The sequence below is a fragment of the Mustela nigripes genome, chromosome 2 (genome assembly GCF_022355385.1).
Source record: "Mustela nigripes isolate SB6536 chromosome 2, MUSNIG.SB6536, whole genome shotgun sequence".
In the NCBI taxonomy this organism is placed as follows: domain Eukaryota; kingdom Metazoa; phylum Chordata; class Mammalia; order Carnivora; family Mustelidae; genus Mustela; species Mustela nigripes.
In genome coordinates, this window is record NC_081558.1 from 113,628,777 (window position 1) to 113,655,141 (window position 26,365).

Genomic DNA, 26,365 nt, shown 5'->3' on the forward strand with positions numbered 1-26,365 from the left:
CATGAGAGAGAGAGAGAGACAGAGAGAGGCAGAGGGAGAAGCAGGCTCTGTGTGGATCAGGGAGCCCAGTGCAGGACTTGATCCTAGGACCCTGGGATCATGATCATGTCTGAAGGCAGACACTTAACTGACTGAGCCACCCAGGCACCTAAGAAGGGTCTCAGCATTTAAACTGGCACTTGCCCCAGCCCTTACAAGACTTTCTAGGAGCGCCTGGGTGGCTCACTCGGTTAAGCATCCCACTCTTGGTTTGGCTCAGTTCATGGTCTCAGGGTCCTAAGATCAAGTGCCAGTCAGCTCTGCACTCAGTGGGAGTCTGCTTGAGATTTTTTTCCCTCCCTGAGACCCCCCCCCCCCCCCCGCCTTTCCCTCTGTTTCATCCCCTGCTCATAGGCATGCTCTCACTTCTCAAATAAATAGATAAATAAGTAAATAAATAAAATCTTAAAAAGAAAACTTTCAGAAAACAAACATGGGAAAGTCCTTTCCAGTCAAAGAAATATAACTAGTATTTACTGAGCATCTACTGTGTATATCCCCATATATATCACTTCGTTGAACTTTCACACTAAAGCTGAGAAATGGAAAACAAGGTTCTGGGAGGAGCTTCCACAATACAATCTTCCGATTGGTCAGCGTCATAATATCATACTGTTACCCTGACTCCAGGCCGAATCAATGGGAGATTCCTGTTTAGCATCAGTGTACAAGACTATGTGGCTCTGCCTTAATCCTAACTGATGTTTAACTGCTATAGAAACAAGAGCCAGTTTATTTTTTGAGATTCTCTGGGAAGTAGTTAAGTGAGGATAATCATATCTTAGGCAGTGAGAGTGTGAAATGTCTTCCTCTTTCCAGCCCAGGCTAACGATTTCCATTCAATCTTCTCTCCTCTCTAATCCCCTTTCCCCAGATGGATAGATTGCAAATCATAAGGCTTACAAATCACTCTTAGGGCTAGAGGACATTTATAGGTTTGTGCTTGAAAGATTTGAATTTTTGCCTTGGAAGCCTATAACTTTTTATTCAGTATGGAGTATCTTTAATTAACAAAATGGAGAAAGGTCTCCTTAAACATGCTTGGCAGTGGGAAGAGTTCCCTTGAAGTATCCTGGAAGGAGAAGAAAAGTAATTAAGGAGGGAGGCATAAAGGAAGGAATGAGGGAGGGAAGGAAACAAAAAGCAAAGAACCTTCATAAATGTCAGATAGATGTTATGACCCAGCTTGAGATGAACTCTGGGGACATAGATTGTTTGTGTTTAAGATGTCCTGCAGACCTAAATATGGGCAGGTCCATGAGTACCTGCCTTGGCAATGAGATCCTCCGAGGAGCTATTTTGTGAGGCTGCAGAAGCTTAAGCTTCAGGGCCCCTTCCTTGCATTGACCCTCCTAAAGCATTGACCCTTGGGAGAGGCTCTAGGAATGCGTTCCTGTGCTCATGGGTATAACCACACAAAACCCAGATCCATTCCTGCATCTCGGGAATAGTATTCTCAAGAGAATAAGTGCCTGTAATCATACCTAGATAAGTCCCAGATTTCCCTAGTAATGAAGCTTCCCTTTCTTACCCCCCCCCATTCCTTTTAAATTCTCTTTGTGATTTACACAAATTTAAACTAATTTGTATTTCATTTGTGCAGATGAAATTATGCAGCAGGAAATCAGGCCGTTGGTGGCAGTGGATATAATTGAACAACTTCACAGACAGTTTGCCATTCTCTCAGGTAAGGTGCAAATTAATGTGTATTTTAGATTTTGCTGCAGAGATCTTGTTGCGAAGGGCCCAGCCTCTTGGACCTTAATGAACAGTGGACCCAAGTCTTAGTCAGTCACCCCTTCAGCCTCTCCCAGAGTTACAATGAACAGATGGAGGAGGGGCAGATCTCATAGATGTCATTGCTATTGCTTTTGGGTGCAATTTGATCTTCTTTAAGGGAATGCATTTCTTTGAGGTTGTGAAGAATGGAGCTAAAAAGATTTTGAGGAAGGAAAAGGAAATAACTGATATCAGCTGCCATCATGATATTCTTCCTACATTCTTGTTGAAGGTTTTTCTAAGATCTAACCTTAAGAGAGTTTGGTTTTAAGGGTTCTAGAGCATTGGTGAGGTTCTTTGATCTTTGAGAAATTTGTCTTTTATTCTTAGCTTTTATGAACCTAATTTTAATGCATTGGTTTCCATTGAGCATTTGGGAATAAAGAGAGGTTAATGTTCATAAAAGGCTAGGAATCTTCTGAGCCCCGAGAAGTTGTCATTACTAGAACACACTTCTTTCTTATTCACTTAGCGAATGATGACGTGACTTTGATTACTGAAACTGGAGGTACATACCAAACCCTAAATTATAGTTAGGCCTGTGTTAGAAGCATGGTGTGAGATTGCCACACATGTGAGATTTAGCACATGTCACAGAGGAATAAGGAGGTTGAGTTACTCTCTTCATCTTCTAGATCAGAAAAAAGCAACAAAGCTGCCTTGGTTCCATCACAAAGAATATGAAGTTGATATTAATTTAACCCTACAACATGGATATTAAAAAAGACACATTTCTTTCCTTTCTCTAAATCATATTTAATCTGCTTCCAAGTCCTTATCTTACTGAGTTTGAGGGAAATGTAATCTCTGTTATTGGCATACTTTTCCCCATCCCAGAGTTGTACTGTGGGTGGGGACGTCTTATACAATCCAGACATTCTGGGGAATTCTCTGGTCTTTCCTCTACACTGACCGCTGCTCCTATAGTCACTGAAGGCTCTGTAAGTACAAAGTCCTCATTTTAAAATTTCTACCTGTATTGCTTGGAACAGAAACTATAACATAATAGGAGCTCAGTTCAAAATTATCCGAGTCCTCCTGGTCTGTCTTGTGAGGACTGCTCCTTATATCCCCAGCCTAGGCAGTGTAGTCATGGTCCTGGTGGGGATGCTAACCAGTCTCCTGAAGGTGCATAGCTTCTCATGGGGAGGCTGGGGTTCTGCAAAACAAAAGGCAGGATGGGGATTGCCCTTTGGGTTTCTGACAACTGCTGCTGGGGTCCTATGCCAGAAGGCTGCAAGGCTCACACGTGTCAGGGTCTGGAATGGATGATAAATGAGGTGGAGCAGATTTCTGTATCCTTATACCAAAAGTTGAATGTCCCAGCATAGGATTCTGGCATATATAATGGCTCATCTAGGGAAGTAGTCCAGTGACTGATTAATTCATGCATTAAAGGATCCAAAGTTACAATTTTGGAGTATTACTGAGGTGCTTCTCTCTATTCTTATTTCTCAGAGGCAATAAAGAAATGGATGTCAGACAGCCCTAGATAGGGATTTAGGTTCTGCTATTGGCCAGCTACATCTCCTTGGGCAACTCAGTTTTCTAAGCCTCACTTTCCTCATTTGTGTAATGAATGGGTGGGATCATCATAATTTCAAGGATCAAAGACATAGTACATGAAAAATTCTTAACATTACAACTATCAACTAATTTACTTTTTTTCCTGATATATTTTAATCCCATAAAAATGTTTATTTTTGAATTGTAGTACAAAAAGTATTATTTTCTTTCTGGCATGATATAATTTGTATAAGGAACCAAAGCCATGCTCAAAGTTGAAATGGTGTATAATGCCACAACTAAGTCAGTAACAGAGATAATTGTCAGTCTTTAACGGAGAGCATATAACTACAGAAAAACACACTGGACCAAAGGTACACCTCTGCATTAGGAGAGTCACTTTGACCATGGCAGAGACAGTCTCTCATTTTTTGAGCTTCTCTTGTCATCTTGTGGCCTCAAGTTTGCCCTTCTTATGAGAGAGGAGCATGGATTAGCAGTTGTAGCCTTTGCAACGTGGCGAGTCTCAAAGAAAATAAGTAGCCCTGGGGTTCTCTGAGTCAGCACGTTCTTGGAATTACTAGACCTGCTTTTTGTCCTTACCTGAAGTGGCATGAAATGTCAGTAAGGAGGCCGTTGTGGGTGCCAGTGTCTTTGTGGTTGTAAAACAGAAATCTCCATGCTTAGGTCTTTTCCCACACTGAGGCAACCCAGCTATGGCCTCTGGTCTGGGTCATGGCCATTTTCTGTTTCCTGATTAAGGCAAGTAGGGTGAGGGTACTCCAGCTACAGATTTTTCTACAGATTCCACTGAGCTCTGGAAAGAGCCAGAGGCCCCGTCAACCAGGAATGCTGGGAATGACAGCAGGGAGACTTTTTCTCAGTGAGGCCCCAGCTGCCTGGCCTGCTGTGCTCCGAGTGTGCTCCCATGGCTAGTGGGAGAGATGGGTGACTCAGATTTGTGGCCAGATGGTTGGGGTCCTCCGGATGGTCAAGTCCGTGGGCAGGGGCCACTGTAGGAACTGGATAGTAACTGGTAGAACTGATAGTGGACTGATAAAACTGGTCAGGGCCTCTTGGGATATTTCTAAATTTAGGGCTTAGCTAGGAAGTAAGAAGATATAAGCAGGTTAGTGTGATAGAAACACTCCAGGCTTTGGGCTCAGACAACTCTGGGTTCACATTCCAACACAATTAGTATGTCACTGTGAACCTCAGGTTTCTCATTGATAAAGTGGGTTGTTTTAAGGAAAATGCCTTGCATAGTATCTGGCTTTAAGAGAACTTAGCTTGTGGGACTTGTTTCTTTGTTTCTAAGCCACATAACAAGAGGTCCAAAAGTAGAAATTCCTTGTATTGGATCAGTGGCTCAAAGACATTAAGGGTGCATCTTTGCGATTCTCTGGATGTTTCTCTTGTTTCTGAAGTCTTAATGTCAGTACGGCGGCTGCAGCTCCAGATATCAAGTCTGTGTCCAAAGGAGGAAGAAGGTAAAGAAGCAATGCTGGCTTCTTCTGTTCTTTTGGCCAGGAGAGCAAGAACTTTCCCAGAAGCTCTTGGTAGACTTCTGCTTATGCGTCATCCGGAACTGTGTTGTGCAGCCCTATCTGCCAGCAAGGAGGTCAGGAGAGATGAATATTTAGCTTTGAAATGGCTACAATAGAAGGTGGTCAGGAGAGAGAGGGTTGGTTATAAATTAGCCACTTAATAGTTGTTTCTTCCCCTTGAAATCATTGTCTTTAAGTCCCCCCCCCCACTGTTACATAACCTTTTAGAAGTAATTAATAACAAAATTGTAAAATACTCTTAGGTTTGTGGAGTCCACAGTGTTTCCCCCCAGAAAGTGGGAAATTCTCACTGAAACAATGGAGAATGTCAAATCAAAGAAATACCCAGAGTCAGAACTTCTGCCGAAATCAGAGATAGAGTTAGTAACTTGGCATCCAGGAAATGAGAACCAATGCAACAAAATATAAAGAGCAGTACTGCTTAATAGAAATAAACCATGACCCACATATGTTTTGACCCACAAAATTTTACATTTTGTAGTAACCATATTAAAAAAAGCAAGGAGGAACATGTGAAATTTATTTATTTATTTATTTATTTATTTATTTATTTTTAAAAGATTTTATGTATTTATTTGACAGAGAGAAATCACAAGTAGATGGAGAGGCAGGCAGAGAGAGAGAGGAGGAAGCAGGCTCCCCGCTGAGCAGAGAGCCCCATGCGGGACTCGATCCCAGGACCCTGAGATCATGACCTGAGCCGAAGGCAGCGGCTTAACCTACTGAGCCACCCAGGCGCCCGTGAAATTTATTTTAATAGCTCTTTTATTTAACCCACATATCTAAAATATTACTCCAACACATCATCTCTATTCAAAATTATTGTTGAGGTACTTTACATTTTTCCACACACTGTCTTGGAAATCCAGTTTGTATTTCACACTTGTAGCACATCTCAATTTGGACTGATTATATCGGAAGTGCTCCATAGCCACGTATGTCTAGTGGCTATTGTATCGAGGGGTGTAGACTACGGAAATGGTTCTCAAGCAGGTTGGACTGAAATCTTCTTTTCATAACAAATGATTTACATTACCCCCCCACACCATCTTGAGTTGGAATTTAGGATACCATCACCTGTATTAGTTAGGGTGGGCTGAGCCGCTATACCAAATAGACTCCTAAGTGTATAGTAGTTCAGACAAACACAATGGGAATTTAGTTAATTTGGCTTGGAGCACTCCAGCATGTATGTTCATGGTCAGCAGATGACTTTTCTCCTTGTTCCTCACACATGAAGGTTCCTTTCACTTTATGGCTCATGTTACTATTATCCACTTTGTGGCCATATTATTATGTGTATCCAGGAAGCAGACAGGGAGAAGACTGCATATGGCTTCTTAGAAGCTTCAGCTCAGCAGCAGCACACACCACATACCACTGACTTGTACCTGGATCAGTTATATGAATACACTTAATGTCATGGGAAGCTAGCTAATTTAGTTCAGTAGTGTGCTCCTGGTGGGTGAATAGCTATCCCCTATTCATGCATATACTGAAAAAAAAAAAAGAAAGAAAATGAAAAGGAGAGTAGTAAAGGAGAAATAAAAGGCAAGTAAGAGTAGTAAAAAATATGTATTTCAATATGTAGTTCTAGCTGTACTAGAAAAAGTAATAAAATAGGTGTTCAGAGTCACCATGAATATGATAGCTATAAATGCTGGGGTGTGGTGTGGGTGATCAGACCCCCTCAGTGGCCTTACTGTAGTGATTTTCTGAAAGAGTAAACAATTGTTGGCATAGTTCTGAGCAGAGTTGATAAATTCTGAACACAGTATTATCTTCCTTCAATTTATAGGGTAGTTACAATTATGAACAATTCAGTATATATTTAAACCATTTAAAAGTAATTTTTGATTTGTGACACCATTGGTGGACCTTGAAGGCATTATGCTAAGTGAAATGGGTCAGGCAAGGAAAGGCAGATACATTACCATCTTACATGTATGTGGAACCTAAGAAAAACTGAGCTCATAGAAACAGAGATAAAGATTGGTGGCCAAAGGCAGGGTGTTGGGGGGAAGTGGAGGAAAGTGGTCAAAAGTATAGACTTCCAAGTTATAAGATAAATACATTCTGGGAAATGTAATGTGCAACATGATGACTACAGTTAACAGTACCATATTGTATATTTGAAAATTGCTAAGAGATTAGATCTGAAGAGTTGTAAGGTGATTTGTGAGGTGATGGATATTAATTAAACTTATTGTGGTGATCATTTTACATTATATACATATATTAAATCATTGTATGTATACCTTAAGCTAATACCATGTTATATGTCAATTATATCTAAATAAAATGGAAAACTTAAAAAAACATTTATTATTATATATAAAACAGAATTTATAGGATCTGATCACTGTAATTGGATTTCTCACTTATACTGAGTTTCTGTTAAGATATTCAGGAATCGCACAGGGTGTAGGACAATTCTTTATTATATAGAATAGATTATTTGGTATCCCAGGCCCTGACATTTTTAATGTGTCTCCCAGGAAGTGGTATTACCATTTTCCCAGCTAAAATCAGTTTTTGGGGGGAGAGAGAAGGAAAATGGATTTGGGGAGGCAAATAGCAGTTAACTACCTCTTTCTTTCATTGTTGGTCTTCACCATCTTCCTATAGGATTTCCTAGTGTTCTAAATTCTCTATAGGACAAAAGTTCTTGCCAGCCAACACCAGACCCTCATGGGAGTACTCTTATGTATCCCAAGAACTTACTGCTGTTTTCTGCAATGAACCTAGTCCTCTTCCATTTAAATGAGAAGGTAAAAATTATACCAGGAGTACTAAAATTTGAGTCACCACTTTACTTAACTTCCAAGTGGTTTGGTTTTCTTTATTTTCCTTGAATAGGACTTTTTTGGCACACCTTCATCCTTTTGCATTTCCATGTTTTCTCACAAGGTGGCACCGAATGCCTTGCTGTGGGTTGTCAATGACTGTATTGAGGCTTAGCTTTGTCTCCTTGGGGCTTCTGTCCCTTAAGGTTAATTTTCAACAGCAGGTGGTGTCCCCAGTTAACTTTGGGTCTCTCTGGTGTTCAGTATTGGTATTAACCAAGATATAAGAACACTCCACCTATCTTTCTCTACTTAGGTGTGAAGAGCTTTAATTTATAATTAACAATAAAAGACAAAATCATTAAATAGTATAATCCTATCTTAATAAATATTTTAGGGTGTCCTGAGTGTTTGAAATGTTTTAGCTATTTTCTTGGCAAATATTGGTTATGCAATTAGTACAGTGTTATAATGCATCTAATTTTACTTTTTAGTAATTAGTACTAAATTTTACTAATTTTAACTAGTAATTTTACTAATTACTAGAGATGTAAATTCTCTTAATTTGCATTTATCTAAAACTTCCTATGGGTATAAAACTGCAAAGAGGAAGAATATGAGGTGAAAGCTGATAGTATCCCGATTTGAGTTGTCTTCAGTCAACACAATGAGGCAGCTTAACACCATGTCAAAGTTTGACAAGTATCTGATCTGCAGGTAACTTTAAAAAATTTTTAAAATAAACATGTAGAATTAATAAAGAAATACTTCCCAGAGAAGAATGGCTAGTCATCCAAACAAGTATCACACAGTTTCATTCCATAGCGATTGGTCTCTGAGAGCCTCACCCAACATTGACAGTACCTAGAAGAGACTGGTGTAGAAAACCACAAGGCTCTCTTACTCTTTACGTGATACAAATACTCATGTTTGCCTGACAGCACATTTTTGTCCTGGAAACAAATTTACAGGGAAAGTAAAGGAGTCTAAGCAGAAAGTGCTTATCAGGTGTGGGCTCAGAGCAGCAGAGTGGATTGGATGGTGTGAGTGGTGGTGTCATCAAATACACTGTTGGCACGGCCTAGATTCCCGTGATGGTGGACCATCTCCTTAGGAAGATGGTCCTCTCCTTAAGAAGGCATTGACGGTGCATGGCCCGCCCTTGCTTCTCTGAGTCTTCTTTTCTGTAATTTCTTCATTGATGCCACACCCTCATAATCACACAGTTCTCATTAAGCCACACCCTGCCATACCTCTTTCATTAGATGTGTAATGCGTGCTGTCATTTGTAGTTGGCCTCACTTGGGAGCTTTTATTTTTCTTAAAGTAGTTTTCCTCCATGGGCACAGCCCAGAAGGTGCTCCCAGCAACTCATTTCTTACCTCACTGACTGTAGCTTTTGCCATTCTTGGGGCCTTAGTTTTTCAGTCTCAGACATCTCAGCCTTAGTATTTTGGCCAAAAGCAATACCTAACAGTTAAAACAACTTAGTAACCCTATATATCCTTAGGACTTAGTAGCTGTTTGGAAAAACAAACAAACACGTAAGTTGAAAGAAAAAGTAATGGTTAAGTTGCGTTCTTAGGTAACTACAATAATCTCAAGCTTTGAAATGAGACTGGATATCACCACCCTTTTTTCCTGTCCTCCATTACTTTCCTTCCTTCCTTCCTTTTTTAAAGATTTTATTCATTTATTTGAGAGAGAGAGAGAGAGAGGGAGAGAGCATGAGAGGGGAGAAAGTCAGAGGAAGAAGCAGACCCTCATGGAGCCAGGAGTTGGTTGTGGGACTTGATCCTGGGACTCCAGGATCATGACTTGAGCCAAAGGTAGTTAGTCGCCCAACCAACTGAGCCACCCAGGCTCCCCCTACATTACTTTTCATACTGTACTTGCTCTTTATCTCAACAGCCACCAAAAACCCAACTTCATAAAGATGCAGTGACTTTCCAAAGAATATAGCGCAATTTAATGTTGGAATTGTGAACTATCTCAAGCTGGTAGCATACATGGTGTCCTATAGATGCCAACTATTGCTGTTTCCCTCAAAGATTTAAAATATTCATGGTGCTTCTGCGAGCTCACCCTGGTTCTCTGGGTACGTGGGACACAGTTTAGGAACCATGGAACTAGGACTCAGTCATATAACTGCACCTCACTGCAGCGAGATGAGGAAAGGGCATCTGTTTCATTTAATCTAGTGACTTCTGTTCTGATAGATTAAATATTTAAATATTAATTTTACATTTCTATTTTCACAGTGGTGTATTCTATCCCTGTTGGTAAGCTATTGAAGAGCATTGATTATTTCCTCCTTGTAATAATTATAACCATAATAATGGTCACTGTTTTTTGAGCACTTATATGTAGTAAGCACTGTACTCCCTTGCTTTCCATATATGTTCTCACTTAATCCTCACATTACCTTTTGAGGTAGGTACAAGTATTATTCCTATGAGATATATATATAGACAGAAACTCCTGTTTAGATTGAGTATCTTGCATAAAATCATGTAGAAATCAAGTAGCAAACCAGGATTTGAACCAGACTGACTGATTTTATTTTATTTTTATTTTTAAAAATTTATTTCTTAGAGAGAGCACAAGCTGGGGGAGCAGTAGAGAGGGAGGGGAAGCAGATTCCCTGCTGATCAGGGAGCCCGATGTAGGGCTTGATCCCAGGAGCCTGGGATCGTGACCTGAGCTGAAGACAGACGCTTAACCGACTGAGCCACCCAGGCACTCCTGGGCTGCCTGATTTTAGAATGAATTCTCTTAACCACCATACTCTTTTAGCTTTGATATTTACTGATTACAGAAATAAAGAACAATATTATATATTCACGTTGGAATTACTTACTGTTCCTCCTATGCTAAAGTAATTAAATTAATACTACCTTTTATACAGTAACTATCTTCAAAGGATTTAAGGGTTGAATTCTCATAACACTTGAACAAGCATGAAGGAGAAGAGACTTTTTCAAGATAGTTCCATATCAACCTTCTCACATTCTAGTCTGAAATAATACAGAGAGAAAAGGGGGAGACCAGTATCTAGCTCCCAGCTTGATGTTAGTCAAAGTCCCTTACCTGCAGGATACGACATGAAGACATTTTGTTAACATCTTCACCACCCATTTTTGTTGCAGGAGGCCGAGGGAAAGATGGTGCCCCCATCATCACTTTTCCAGAGTTTGTGGGGTTCAAACACCTCCCAGAGGAAGACTTCCTAAATGTCATGACTTACTTGACTAGCATCCCCAGGTGAGCTGAACACAGTGGTTTGCTACCTTCCCAGTCACTGGCTTCATTCTTTTTTTTTTTTTTTTAAGATTTTATTTATTTATTTGACAGAGAACAATCACAAGTAGGCAAAGAGGCAGGCAGAGAGAGAGAGAGGAGGAAACAGGCTCCCTGCTGAGCAGAGAGCCCGATGCGGGACTCGATCCCAGGACCCTGAGATCATGACCTGAGCCGAAGGCAGCGGCTTAACCCACTGAGCCACCCAGGTGCCCTACTGGCTTCATTCTTAATTTCCCATGTGTCAGGGCTGGGTTGAGATGGAATCTTCCCTGAGCATGACCCACGCTAGTATGTAGCTTGGCCAATTTCTCTTGTTTATTCATCACAGACAAGGGATGGCAGAAGAGTCTAGAAAACAGTGATAAATGAGTGTCCATTCTGACTCTAGTGTGCACATAGGAGGTACTTACTAAACATTTGAATGAATGAAACTTTGACTGAGTAGCTAATGCTGATTTTGTGCCTTCAGGTTCAGTGCTCTGGATTGAGGTGATTCTGTCCTCCTGGGGCCTGTCTTCTGGGACACATAGCCATTGTTCAAGGAGTCAAGCCATTTTAGGAGTTAACTTTGTTTATCTCCCCTAAATAAGGAAGTTAAGGGCAGATTTTATACTTGTTCTATTCAGATGAAGAAACTTAAGGCAGAGAGCAAGGAAACAAAGGCTGGGAGTAAAAGCTGTCCTTATAGCCGAGATCTTGACAAAGATGTTTTTGGTGTCTGCTGTTTCCACTCTCTTTAACCTGGGCCTCATACCTTTGTCCAGTGAAGTGAGTAAATACCCAGGCCTCCAAGGGTTGGAGTGTGGAACAGAGTTTGTATTGGAGACAACCGTTTCACAGACAGAGCTTGAGCCAGGAGTGGGGTCCAGACCCAAATCTTAATGCTGTGTCCACTTTCCAGCCAAGAAAGGCCCTCCATGGGGTTATAGTGCTTATGACAGTCTCTCTTACCCAACTGCTGTGAGGTTGGGCCATGTGTCTGCTCTTTAGCTTGCCTTCTGTCTGCCTCATATGATTTCAAGGTCAACGCCAGCTTTGTGATTGAAAGGCCACCTAGTGTTTCATCCCACTTATGGAGATCAGGCAGTTGAGTTGTTTGCTTTAACCAAACCCACTTCTAAAAGATTTTTTTGGTTTTTGTGTTTGCTTGTTACCATTCTTATTTCTTCAGAGAAGGCTATGGATTTTTTTTTTAAGGTACTTCTTAAAAGTTTAGTGCTTAAATTCACTTCCTTTCTTCCTTTGATCCCTGAATATGGTATGTACTACACAGACACGTGATGATTTGGCATTTTATTGGTTTGAAGGATGGATGCTTTGTGTCTCTGGGCTGTGCTCGAGTGGTTCTCTCTACTGAGTGCCTTTCCTGCCCTTCTTGATCTGGCTAAATTCTAGACATTCATCAGTCCTCAGTCTATCTCATTTCCTCAACGGCTCCTTCCCTCACTTCAGTTCTGCTCTCACAGATGTTTAATTTCCATAGATTCCTGAGCTTACCTCTTATATAATACCACAGTATATGGAAATTATTTTGGCATTTCCCATTAGTCTGAATAAGTTGAGGAGGGACCAGTGCTTGTTTTGTTTTGTTTCTGTTTTATCTGTAATCCTAGCACAGTACCCAGTGCATAATAGGTTCTCAAGAAGTATTGTTGGTGGAATTTCCAGTTCTGATATAATTCATTTCAATCGATGAGTATTTGTTATAGAGTAAGAAGAAGGCTGCTGACAGAAAAGGGGGGAAATCCAGTCCTCCTGCCTTTACCTCTCTGGTTTATAGGAGTTGAACTTCATCTCCCTCTTTGGCTCAGTTGCATTCTAAAACAATGACCCATCAGTTTAGCAACTTCTCCTTCCATGGTGAGCAGGAAAGGAAGGGGGTAAGCAGGGAGATGGGCAACAGGTAGACACAGTCCTCCCATTCTCACTATGTTTCTTTTTAAACTTACCATCTAATTTTACCGATCCCTGGATGCAGTCATATGCTAAACAAAATGGGTGGTTTTCATCTTGTACTTGCAGCATTTTCTGAGTCACACTGAGGAGCGTACAGGGAGTGCCATCTGAACTAGTGCAGAGAGAAGCACTGAGTGGTAGGACTTGTATCTTCCATATGTAGAAGAGAAGAGAAGACAAAATCAAGGGACTAATGTTTTGGTCTGGTGTCTTTTTTTCTGCTCTATGTTCCTTATGTCATTTCTTATGAATAGGAGTTTCCCCCTTTCCTAGAATGCTGTTTGTTTCTTGAGAAGCAATAGCCGTCTGACCAGTTATCCCCCCTTTCCTCTTCCTGACATTTGCTCATACCCAACTTGGCACCCCACCCCTATTTTTTTCAACATAAAACAGAGACAATGGGTAAGAAAGCCCAAAACAGGAATTTAACCTATACCTTACTGTCTAGCTTCCATTTCAGGTTCCAAAGAGAAAGAACCCTTGTTTCTTCTACAATTCCTACTTATCACCATATGCGTCTTTCTAAACCTTACAGTGGTTGCCAGGCAACAGAGCCCTTCCCAGGTTGCAAAATGTTTTATAGGCAGTTGGCAGAGGGCTCATGACACAGAATAAGGCAGAATTGATGCACGTGAAGAGGAGGATGGCAGGATACCCAGGGTAAGGGTAAGGATACCTCTGTGCCTCAGTGTGGCTGGGTTGGGCGAGTACAGAAAGCTTCCTATGACAGTTTATTCTTCACCAGACCTTTGCTGCCTGCTGACAGTGTGGATGGTGCTGCTAGGAGTTATAAAGGACCAATGAGGCCATAACATAGTATCTTGAACCTCAGGAAGCTCATCACAGGACTCTGTTGTCACGATATTTTGTGAAATAAGCAAATAGAGTGCTAAAGAAGATCAGAAGAGAGAAAAGTCACTTCAGACAGGAAAGACAAGGAAAGCTTTAGGAACGAATAGGCTTGAAAGGTAAGATTTCCACAGGTGGATATGGAAGGCGACATTCCACAGAGAGAGAATAAGGTGGTGTTTAGCAGCTTTGGACACAGCCCCAATCTGGAATGAAATACACAGTCTACTGCTCACTAGCTGTGTGATCTGGGGCAAAACATTTGGCTTCTATTTCCAAAGGCCCCTGAATTTTGAAGTTTTAAATAGAGTATGTTTGGGTAATTATAGACCATGCAGGTTGATCAGAACAGAGTGAGGCTCCTTTTCAGCTAGTAGTGACAAATGAGAGCTGGAAAGACATCTGGAAACAGAATGGGCAAGGCCTTGGTGGTGGCCTCTTCTCTACCAAATTAAGGAGTTTAGACATAGCAGGAAGAGGCTGTTGGAGGTTTCGAGGAGGAGAATGACAACCAGATCGGTTTGGTGGTAGTGTGCAGCGTAGTTCAGACGGAGCCAGGAAAGGAGGCAGGGAGGCTGATGAGGGGCTTCTACACTGGGACGGGTGCAAAGTGAAGGGGAGTGAGCTAGCTTGATAGCAGGAGGACTGGGTAGAAAGGGATGGACAGAAAGGGGCTGTTCAGGGTCAGGGAGGGGGAGAGTGAGAAACTGATAATGGTGCTTGGCTTTAGGAATCGTGTTCATAGGTCTCACTGCTTATCTGGACATGTGGAATTGAGCCCTCATTTTGGTGTTGATTGTCTCATCTTGTTTTATTTTGCTACTTTGCCTGGCTCTTCTTACCAAAAGTATGCTAGGACAGTGGTTTCCATCCTAGCTGCACATTAGGGGAGTTTTGGGGAGGATTTTTTTTTTTTTTGCCAAGATTTTATTTATTTAAAAATTAAAAAAAAATTTACAAAGATTTTATTTATTTATTTGAGAAAGAGAGAAAGCACATGGGGTTGGGAGGAAGGCCTGCTAAGTAGGAAGTTTGATGCAAGCTCTATCTCATGCTCAATCCCAGGACCCTGAGATCATGATCTAAACTGAAGTCAGATGCTTAACTGACTGAGCCACCCAGAAGCCTCTTATTTATTTGAGAGAGACAACATGCATGCAAGCACATGTTCAAATGAGGGGTAGAGAGAAGGAGAGAGAATCTCAAGCAGACTCTGCACTGACCATGAAGACCAACATGGGGCTCAATCCCGAGACCCTGAGATCATGAGCTGAACTGAAACCAACAGTCAGCCACCTAACCGACTCAGCCACCCAGGCACTCCAGGATCACTTTGGGAGTTAAAAAAAAAAAAAAAAATCCTGATGTCCAGACCAGAAATAAGACTAATTAAATCAGAAAAATTTTGGGGTGGAACTCAGGCTTCTGTAGGGCTGAAAGTTCCACAGGCGATCCCACTGTGCCTCCAAGGGTGAGACTGACGGGGAGAGAGAAGAGGACTGTGAGGTGTGAGGAAGGAAATGTGGAATCAGGCTCAACTTCTGGATAAGATGCAGTGGTGGGGCATATGGGGAAGCTGAGAGACAGAGGGAAGACTGTACCCAAATCTTTTACTTTTGTTTTCACAGTTCTGTAGTTCTTCTCCTTAAATGCAACATAAGCCAAAAATTCTATTTCCTGAGCTTCCCTGACTCTGCGATTTCTTTGTGAATTAAATGTAGCACGTAAATCTTGAATTAGAAATCTTCCCACATGGATCTCATGGTATTAAAATATATATGGTTGTATCACTGCCGCCTTGCCGTTATGTTTCCAGTAACAAGTGAGGGCCCGCTTTAGCCTCTCCGGTACCACCTGCTATGTGTCTATACTACTAAGGGTTTTCAAAATCTGTCTTATAGTAAGTTCAGGATAATCCTAGGAGTCAGTTTCTCAGAAATATTATGTAAGATACTGTCGCTTAAAACATGTCTCCTGTGGCTACCGATTGTAGACAACGCTTTTGAAAAGGTGTTGGTATAAGAGACTCTTAATCTCACAAAACAAACTGAGGGTTGCCAGGGGGTGGGTGTAGGGAGAGGGTGGTGGGGTTATGGACATTGGGGAAGGTATGTGCTATGGTGAGTGCTGTGAAGTGTGTAAACCTGGAAATTCACAGACCTGTACCCCTGGGGCTAATAATACATTATATGTTTATAAAAAAATTTAAAAATTAAAAAAAAAGGCATTGGTAAAGCATTCTGAACAACTGAGATGCTTAGCTATTTTTAGATCATAGTTGTTTTTCTTAAAATCAATTATTTGTATACCTTAAGCATGTATTTTATAACTGAATTATTCTTTTCAGTTCCTTTGTTTTACTTACAGTTTTGAGTTCATTATTTGAAAAAGATTGGAGAAAGTACTTTTATTAGATGGTACGAGAGTTGTATTTCATAACAGTGGTAATTTTATGATATTTATTATTTTTTTTTAAAGATTTTATTTATTTATTTGACAGAATGAGAGAGATCACAAGTAGGCTGAGACACAGAGAGAGGGGGGAAGCAGGCTCCCTCTGAGCAGAGAGCCCGATGCGGGGCTCTATCCCAGGACCCTGAGATCATGACCTGAGTGGAAGGCAGAGGCTTAACCCACTGAGCCACCCAGGCACCCCTGATTATTTACTGTTTCTAAAGGGTCTTTTCTGTAATGAATCTGTTGAGAGGCCTGTTTACATTTGATGAATTCTCCTATGTCCATTTTCCTCCCATAAAGTCTTTGAGAAGAGTCATACCCTCATTTATGATATGCTGTATGGTAAAATGTTATCTGGCATTTCTACTTTTGGAAAGGAGGGGAGAAGGACACTGTGACTATTTGCTTTGCAAATTGTAAAGAGAGTTGCTTCTTTGTATTAAAAAACTGAATGATATTATAACAATTTGTCAGTTTTAGAAACCAGTCCTGCCACAGAAGTAAATTCAGTCTGGGTTTCTTACTGTTATGAAGGCTATAGGAAAGCCCTGCTTTTAAGTGGCTTTGAATGGCATTAATTGGAAAAGTGCTGCTTTGATTGAGTGGCAAGAGTGAGGTCCATTACTTCCTGGACTGGCCGTGGAATTGCTCCCCAGATTCAGGGAGATGGAATCATTCCCTTGACTTCTAAGGATAGAGGTCCGGGATGGGGAGTTTCGTGGGCCTGCTGCTTTGCCCACGGTGGGTGGATTTGCTTCAGCTCTCAAGAGGGATGCCTTGAGAGGCCAGACCTTAAACACCCAGCTAAGGCTCGAAATTAGAGAGTGCCCCATGGATTTGTTATGAATATACGGTGACCCTGCTAAGAAAGTCTTTCATGCTAAGAGAATTTGAATGAACTCTTCTAGAGGGCAGAAAAAGCAATTTAATAGGCTAGATTCCGGTCCTTCTCTATGTAAGAGCTAGGAGTCTGACAGCACTTCTCACCAGTAGGATGACCTAGCGTGTGCATAATGGCTTTTCTCTGTTCATTTGCTTTAGATTATCTTTACTATCCTGTTTTGTATCACTTGTCCAGTTCAGATGGGAGCGCACTTTGCCTTTTCTGATTATGTTCAATTTAGGTTTATTTATTTATTTATTTATTTTAAAGATTTTATTTATTTATTTGACAGGCAGAGATTACAAGTAGGCAGAGAGGCAGAGAGAGAGAGAGGAGGAAGCAGGCTCCCTCTGAGCAGAGAGCCCGATGCGGGGCTCGATCCCAGAACACTGGGATCATGACCTGAGCCGAAGGCAGAGGCTTTAACCCACTGAGCCACCCAGGCAGCCCTCAATTTAGGTTTATTTAGACATTCAAAGCGCAGCCCCTTGCCGAATTTATGGCTGCTAATGGTTGTAAATATCTGGAATTTGGTTTTATTCAGCAGTATTGTTAATTGTAAAGAAGATAATTGCCAAACCTGAAACAAACAGTCTCATCTCCTATTTCTTATATGATGTGGGTTGTTTTGGTGATTGGGTGATATGAAGAATTGAGATGGAATTGGAGAAGATATTGGGTGCTATATTGACTTTAAAATGTGAATGTTGTTTTTTAAAAATCAACTCATCATGCTCTCTACCAGTCATTATATAGTCAACAACGTTTCCTAAGACTCTGTGAGCCACAGAGGATGTTGACTTTTGCTGTTTATTTTATTACACCATTTATTGATTAACTAATTACTACATGGTTGTTTACTCTATATTACTTACTTTTTTTTAAAGATTTTATTTATTTATTTGACAGAGAGAGACACAGTGAGAGAGGAAACACAAGCAGGGGGAGTGGGAGAGGGAGAAGCAGGCTTCCTGCTGAGCAGGAACCCTGATGCAGTGTTCGAACACAGGGCTCCATCTCAGGGCTTGATCTCAGGGCTCTGGGATCATGAACTAAGCCCAAGGAAGATGCTTAATGACTGAGCCACCCAGACGCCCCCTATTACTTACTGTTTTAAGGAGTCCTGAGAATGGGTAGGAGGATTCAGTCAGTCCATAATACCTTATTAAAGGACTCTAGACATTATTAGCACAAATACCTTTGTGACTGAATAATCTTTACAACTTTACTGGGGTAATAAGCATTGAATGCAGTTTAGTAATGATGTGCAATCAGAATTCTATCAGTCAGAATTTTCTAGGTTGAAGGTTATCAAACTTTTCCTGGAAAGGTCAGAGAGTAAATATTTTAGGCTTTGCAGGCCATATGATCTCCACCTCAACAATTGAACTCTGTCGTTGCTTGAAAATATAGATAATACATAAACCAATGAATGTGGCTGTGTTACAATAAAACTTTATTTACAAAATGGAGGGCGTGGAGTGGATTTGGCACACAGACTGATATTTGTTGGTCCCGGTTGATTGTTCTCAGACATTAGCATGCCTCAGAATCTTGTGGGGGACTTGTTAAGACATGGATTGCTGGCCCCACTCCAGAGTTTCTGATTCAGTAGGTTTGGGTGAAGCCAAAGAGTTTTCATTTCTAATAAGTTCCCAGGAGATGCTACTGCTGCTGCTGCTGCTGCTGCTGCTGGTCTTAGGATTGCACTTACAAAGATTTTTAAAAAAAATTTTATTTACTTATTTGACAGATAGAAATCATAAGTAGGCAGAGATGCAGGTAGAGAGCCTGATGTGGGGCTCGATCTCAGGACCCTGGGATCATGACCTGAGCCGAAGGCAGAGGCTTTAACCCACTGAGCCACCTAGGTGCCCCCACACTTACAAAGATGAATATTAAGATCAGGTAGAAGGAAAACAAAAACGTGTATAAGTATACATATCTGGTGAAAAGTAAAGCTTAGCACTTAGATTTCCTGGCTCCTGCCTCAGTGCTCCAGCCCATAATGAAATTTTCAGATAATGTTATGGTGGTGATCTTCATGGTGCTAACTTACATATTTATGTTTTTATTTTTTGATTTATCATCTTTAGACAGTATCCTATGATTCTTTGCTATGAAAAATTAGCTTTGCATACTGTGATGCTTCTCTGTCCTTGCTTCCTAATTTTTGTTGGTTACATTTTTATTTTTAGATCAGGTAATGTTTACTGTGATAAATTTAAAAAGCACAGTTAACTTCTCTTCTGGTGATCCAACAACCCTAGGTGATAATCTGCTGGTTTTCTCCTATATGTTTCCATCTTCCTTCAGTCTCTCATCCTTTAAGTTCTTCTACCTATATACCACTTTCTTCCAGTGGTAAAATTTAAATTTTACATTTTTACTATATATATATATATTTTTGACAATAGGTCGATTCTCAATCATAGAAATCAGTAAAAGTGAATTAACTTATGTAATGTAATTAGACTCTAGAGTGAGAAATCTAGTCTGACGTCATTAAACCTGTCTCCACTCAAAGGGGTTTTGTATATGTGCAGGTAAATGGGGTTCTCTTTTGTAAAAATCCATCAGTTGCCCCAAATCATGCCAAAATTTAATTCATTTCGGACTCAGGCAATGACTTTTATTTATATACTTTTCCCCTTGGCATTTCTAATTGCTTTTCTTTTCCTTTTTTTCCCCTTTTTTAAAGATTTTATTTATTTGACAGAGAGAGACACAGTGAGACAGGGAAATAAGCAGAAAAAGTGAGAGAGGGAGAAGCAGGCAAATCCACCTAGACATCCCGGCTTTCTTTTTTTTCTTATTTATAGAGTACCATATATCTCTATTGCATTATTACTATCTTGTAGATTCTTTATCATAGAACTTAAGTAACACACATATATATATATATATATATTCTTTTTCTTGAAGATTTTTTTTTTTTTTTTTCCATTGAGGGCCTCTGGTTTACCGTCATAACTCAGGGTGGCTGCTGTCTGAACATGCTGCTAGATGTTAACCTGGGATTTTTTTTTTTTTTAAGATTTTATTTATTTATAAGACAGGCAGAGATCACAAGCAGGCAGAGAGGCAGACAGGGAGAGGGGGAAGCAGGTTCCCCGCTCAGCAGAAAGCCCAACGCGGGGCTCTATTTCAGGACCCTGAGATCATGACCTGAGCCGAAGGCAGAGGCTTTAACCCACTGAGCCACTCAGGCGCCCCCTGGGATTGCTTTTTAACTGAAGTATGGGTGACACACAATGTTACATTAGTTTCAGGTGTACAACATGGTGATTTCATTTTCACTGAAAAAACCTAAGTTGTTTCTTTTTCAGAAAAGGTGTATGGTAAATGAATCTTACAAGATCTTGAATGTCAGGGGTGTCTGGGTGCCTCAGTTGATTCTGTGTCTGCCTTCTGCCCAGGTCATTATCCCTGCCGGGGTCCAGGGACGGAGCACTGTGTTGGGCTTCCTGTTCAGCAGGGAGTCTGCTTCTCCTTCTCCTTCTGCTCTGCTTGTTTTCTCTCTCAGTCAAATAAAAAATCTTAAAAAAAAAAAATCTTAAATGTCAGAAAAGACTGCATTTTGTCGGGACACCTGGGTGGCTCAGGTGGTTAAGCATCTGCCTTCAGCTCAGGTCATGATCCCAGCATCCTGGGATTGAGTCCCACATCGGGCTCCTTGCTCGGCAGGGAGCCTGCTTCTGTCTCTGCCTCTGCCTGCCACTCTGTCTGCCTGTGTTTGCTCGCTTGCTCTCTCTCTGACAAATAAATAAATAAAATCTTTAAAAAAAAAAAAAAAAGACTGCATTTTGTCTTCACACTTGATTGATTGGCAGTTTGCCGGAATGTGGAATTTTTTATGTAAAATAACATTGATGCATTGATTTTTAAAAAACGATTTTAAAAATCTATTTTTTTGAGAAAGAGAAAGAGAGACAGCACAAGGGGGGTGAGAGGCAGAGGGAGAAGCAGACTCTCTGCTGAGCCGCGAGCCAGATGTGGGGCTCCAACCCAGGACCCTGGGATTATGACCTGAGACAAAGACAGATGCTTAACTGATGGAGCCATCCAGGTGCCCCTTGATTTTTTTTTTTAATAGAAAGCAAATAGTTGCTTTTTAAAAAGGTTTATTTATTTATTTATAAACCGGTTTGTTTGTTTGTTTATTTATTTATTTATTTATGTAAGACAGAAGGAGTAGGAGTAGGGGAGGGGCAGGAGAGGCAGAGAAATTCAAGGAGACTTGGCAGTGAGCATGGAGCTGGTACATGGGACTTCATCCCAGAGCCCTGAGATCATGACCTGAGCAGAAACCAGGAGTTTGTCATACAACGGACTGAGCCACCCTGGCTTCCCTTGATGCATTGATTTCTGGCAGCCAGTGTACTGATAACAAGGCTGTTCTTTCTGATGTCTGAATCTCATTCCTTTATAGGTAAGCTGTTTCTTTATTTCCTTAGGAGGCTTTTTCTTTCTGTCTTCCAGGTTTGATTTTAAACTTTTTCTTTCATTCTACTGGGCCTTTGAACGGGAGATTCGAGTCTGTTTTAGGATTAGAAATTCTTTCCTGTGTTTCTTTTTCTTTCTTTTTCTTTGACAGAATGAGAGAGAGAGAGAGACAGTGAGAGAGGGAGCACAAGCAGGCTTCCTGCAGAGCAGGGAGCCCAATTCGGGGTTTGATCCCAAGAATCTGGGATCATGACCTGAGCTGAAGGCAGGTGCTTAACGACTGAGCCACCCAGGCACCCCTTTTCTGTGTTTTCTTACCTACCTTCCTCCCTCCCTCCCTTCCTTCCTTCCTTTCCTTTTTAACCCACTGAGCCACCCAGGCACCCCATTTTCCTTTATTTTTTAAAGTTTTTATTTATTTATTTGACAGAGAGATAAAGAGAGAGAGCACAAGTTAACAGAATGGCAGGCAGAGGGAGAGAGAGAAGCAGGCTCTCTGCTGAGCAAGGATCTGAGCTGAGTAGCTCTATCCCAGGACCCTGGAGCCCTGACCTGAGCCAAAGGCAGCCACTTAACCAACTGAGCTACCCATGTGCCCCTTAAATTTATTTTTAATTAAAAAAAATTTTTTTTCCAAGTCAGTTTTCTGCTGCTTCAACAACTCAAATTAGAGGGATACTGTATCTTCTGAAACCCTCTTCTGTGTCTTTAACTTTTCTCTCATATTTTCCATTCTTTATCACTTTTTTTTTTTTTTTTTTTAAGTAATCTCTATGCCCAACAGGAGGCTGGAACCCACAACCTGGAGATAAAGAGCCACCGCCTTCACCACCTCAGCCAGCCAGGCACCTCCCCTCCTCCCCTTCTTATTTTAAATATATGTATGAATTGTCTGTTCATGCCTTTAATCTTTTTTCCATCAAGGTTTTTTAAATCTTTATCTTCCTCTTCATTTTTAAGACTTCTTTATGGGTTAGGGGTATTAGCTCTTTATCCGTGATCTATGCTGCATATATTTTCTATCACCTTTTTATTGTCCTTGCACTTAGCCTAGAATGTTTTTTGCTGTGTAGAATTTTTATGTCATCAAGTGTATCGATGTTTCCTTTATTGCATATGGATTTTGAATCATTGTCAGAAAACTTTCCTATACCTAGGTTATAGGGAGAATTCACCCATGCTTTCTTGTAATACAGCATAATTTCATTGTTTATAGGTAGTTCGGATGCAGTTGGGGTTTATTTTTGTGCGTGGTCTGAGGTATAGATAGAGGCTCATCTTTTTCCAAATGGCTATTCAGTTATCATACCACCACTAAATTTTTAGAGTTCATCTTTGCCTCCGTGATTTGAGAGTTAATTGGTCTGTCTATTCATAAGTGAATAATACACTACTTTACATATAGAGGATGTTTAATATCTGTTAGGATTAATTCCCTTTCCCCTCCTGGCCCCTTGTGCTTTATTTGCCTTTTTCATGTTTTTATAACTGTTCTTTCTTATGTTCTTTATATGCATCTAGCTCCATTAAAAAAAAAAAAGCAACATGTTGGTCTTTTCATTGGGACTCTGTTCAATTTTATAAATTTATTTAGGACAAAGTGACATATTTATGTTGTTAAAATAATCTCATCAAAAAGAGGAAAAGTCTTTCCATTTTGTTAAAATTTACTTTTGTGTCTTTCAGGAGTGTTTACAATTTTCCTGACATAGTTTTGTAGATTTATTCTTAAGTTTATTCCTAATTATTTTATCATTTGTTGCTATTGTGAATGAGATCTCTCTGCTCTTGTATCTGTTAACTGGTAATTTTATTTTTTTTGGTGTATGTGTGGCCTTGGGACTTTATAGTCATTGATAATTTGAGCTCCCTCCCCTCTGAAATTCCTTGGTGAATCTGAGCCTTGATAAATTTCTCTGTTTCCTCCATGGAAATTGTTCTATTTAAACTTTATATTTGTAATTTATAATTACAAATTATAGTTGTAATTATAAATTTATTTATATAAATTATAAATTTATATTTATAATTATAAATATAAATTTATATTTATAATTATAAATTATATTTATAATTATATTATATATTAATTATATATTTGTAATTATAAATTATATTTGTAATTTATATTTGTCATTTATAACAATTTTTAACAATTTTGTTACATTAGATTTTCCTAGGAAATTATTCATGCCTTTGTTTCTGAGTTTATTTTCATAGAGGTATGCAAAAGTAGTTTCTTGGAAATTTAATGTTTCCTGTGTTTTGGTGGTTATTTTCCTTTTGTTATTTCTTACTTTGTATACCAGTGCTTTGTCCTTTTTTCTGCCCTTGATTAAGTTAGCTAAGTGGTTTATTTATCTTGTTAATTAAAAAAATGGGATTCTCATTTATTAATTAGGTCTACTACATTCCTATTCTCTAGTCTTTCTGCCTTTATCTTTTTAAAATTTTTTTAAAATTTTTATTTATTTGTCAGAGAGCACACAGGCAGGCAGAGAGGCAGGCAGAGACAGAGGGAGAAGCAGGTTCCCCACCGTACAGGGAACCCGATGTGGGACTCCATCCCAGGACACTGGGATCATGACTTGAACCAAAGGCAGCTACTTAACTGACTGAGCCACCCAGGCATCCCATATCTTTAATATGTTGCCCTTGTGCTTTTTTTTGATTTTCCTTTTTTTCCTCATTTTTGAGTTCAAAAGTAAATACATTTTCATCTTTCATTTTATTGATATAGAATGTTTAAGGTTATGGATTTTCTCTGATCACTGCTTTAAATGTATTCCATAGATGCTGATATGTAGTATTTTTGTTATCACTATATTTTAGAAATTATATAATTGTGTTTTAAAATTCCCCCTACTGAAGAGTTGTTTATTAGAAGGTTTTAAAATTTTCAGGGTTTTTTTTTTCCTTTCTTTGTGGATGTTTCACATGTGCTTGAGAAAAGATGAATCCTCTATTATCAGGAAGTAAAGTTCAACACATATTCATTAGTTCTTCCTTACTGATTATGTTGGTTAGGTCTTCTATAACCTTATTGACATGTTGTCTATTTGTTCAGTTTCATGCTGTAACTGGTGTATTAAAATCTTCCATGTAAAATGTATTTTTGTCTCCTCATATCTCCTGTAGTTTCTGCCTTAAAAAGCTGGCTAGTAGGGTATTAGCAGTATAGTTATTTATACTTATTTTATCTCCATTGTGAACTGTGACTTCCAGCATTAAAAAGTGTTCCTGATTATTTAATGCTTTATGGCTTGAATTCTGTTTTGATGTCAAGACTGAAACCCTTTGCTTTTGTTTCCATTTACCTAGTGTACTTTTTAAAGAAAAGATTGATTTATTTATTATTTTAGAGAGAGAGAGAGAGAGAGAACACACAAGCAGGAGGGACAGAGGGAAAGAGAGAATCTCAAGCAGATTGCTCTGAGTGTGGAGCCCCACAACCCTGAGATCATGACCTGAGTTGAAACCAAGAATCGAATGCCTAACCAACTGAGACACCCAGGCAACCCAGCCTAGTATACTTTTGCCAATTCCTTTATTTTTAGCCTTTCTGACTTTGTTCTAGATCTTTTTCTTAGATACAGTTTATAGTTAGATCTTAACTTCATGAGCCAAATTGAAAATCTTTTTCTTATATTAGGTGAATTAAGCCCATTTATGTATATTGATATGATTGATATATTTGGTCTTAATTTTGTCATTATTTTATAACTACTAAATGTATTATATTTATTATATTTCTTTAGTGATAGGTTTTCTTTGCTCTTTTTGCTTTTAACTTCTTTTGGTATTTAGAAAGATTTGTGATTTTTGTCCTTGTATTTATGTCTTTTTTAATGCTCTTAGTGTCTGTTTTTAAATATAAACTTTTTAAATCTGTTTTTCAGTTTTCAGTAATATCCTTGATTTCAGTCTGCTGCCTGCACAACAGTATTTATTCAGTATTTTATTCTTTTCTCTTCCCCCCTCCTTTTTCTTACCATCTTACTTCTTACCATCTTATTTGCCTTATTTCTATATATTATTCTTCCACTACATCTAACATTAGGCCCACCATTAAATATATTGAATTAATCCTTTTGCTGAAGTTTCCTCAAGTTATCTTTTGATTTAATGGAAGTCATTCTTTCCTAGATTCTTCAAAAAGGGGGCTCATAGGAATAGAATTTCCTTGGGTTTTTGTATAACTGTTTTTCTATTGCCTTATTACTTGAAAGCCAACTTGTCAGGATATAAAATTCTTGGTTCATATTTTTTGTTCATAAATTGTTCTAGAATACTGTTTCATTCTTCCCATGATTTGTATATTGTTTTTGAGAAGTATGGTGCCTGTCTGTTTCTCTTGGCCTGGTAAATTGTTTAATCTTTTTCCTGGAAATGCTGAGAATTTTTACTTGATCCTTAAAGCCTAATCATCTTCCTGGACTGAGTCCCAGAGTTGATTGTTTCAGATCAGTTTTCTTGGACCTTGCTAGGTCCTTTCAGGTTTATGTAGATTCAGGTCATATTTTATTTTTGGAAAGTTTTAGGTTATGCTTGTGGATATTATCTCAGTTCCTTTGTTTTATTTTTAGTCTTTAGAGACTCTAGTTGTAAGTATGCTGATTCCTTTTTGTCTGGTTTCCATTTCAACCACTTTCTTTGCCTGTTTGTTTTATGTTATACACTGCCCCTTATTAAACTTTTGCTTAAATGTGTTATCCTTTAGGTTTCTTATAATTTCGACTCCATTTCTTAAATGGTTTTATCTTTTTCTTTTTCTGACTTCAGTCAGCTCTTAT

The 26,365-nt window shown here is 39.5% G+C and overlaps 1 protein-coding gene across 3 annotated transcripts in view; it reads left to right on the forward strand.

The window, feature by feature from the left end:
* MCF2L2 (MCF.2 cell line derived transforming sequence-like 2) overlaps window positions 1-26,365 on the forward strand; it is a 254,431-nt gene that overhangs the window by 42,621 nt on the left and 185,445 nt on the right. For all 3 annotated transcript variants that reach the window (XM_059391454.1, XM_059391452.1, XM_059391453.1), the window contains exons 2-3: window positions 1,643-1,726; window positions 10,828-10,942. In XM_059391454.1, coding sequence (XP_059247437.1) covers window positions 1,643-1,726; window positions 10,828-10,942 — 199 coding nt within the window. The remainder of the gene's footprint in view (window positions 1-1,642; window positions 1,727-10,827; window positions 10,943-26,365) is intronic.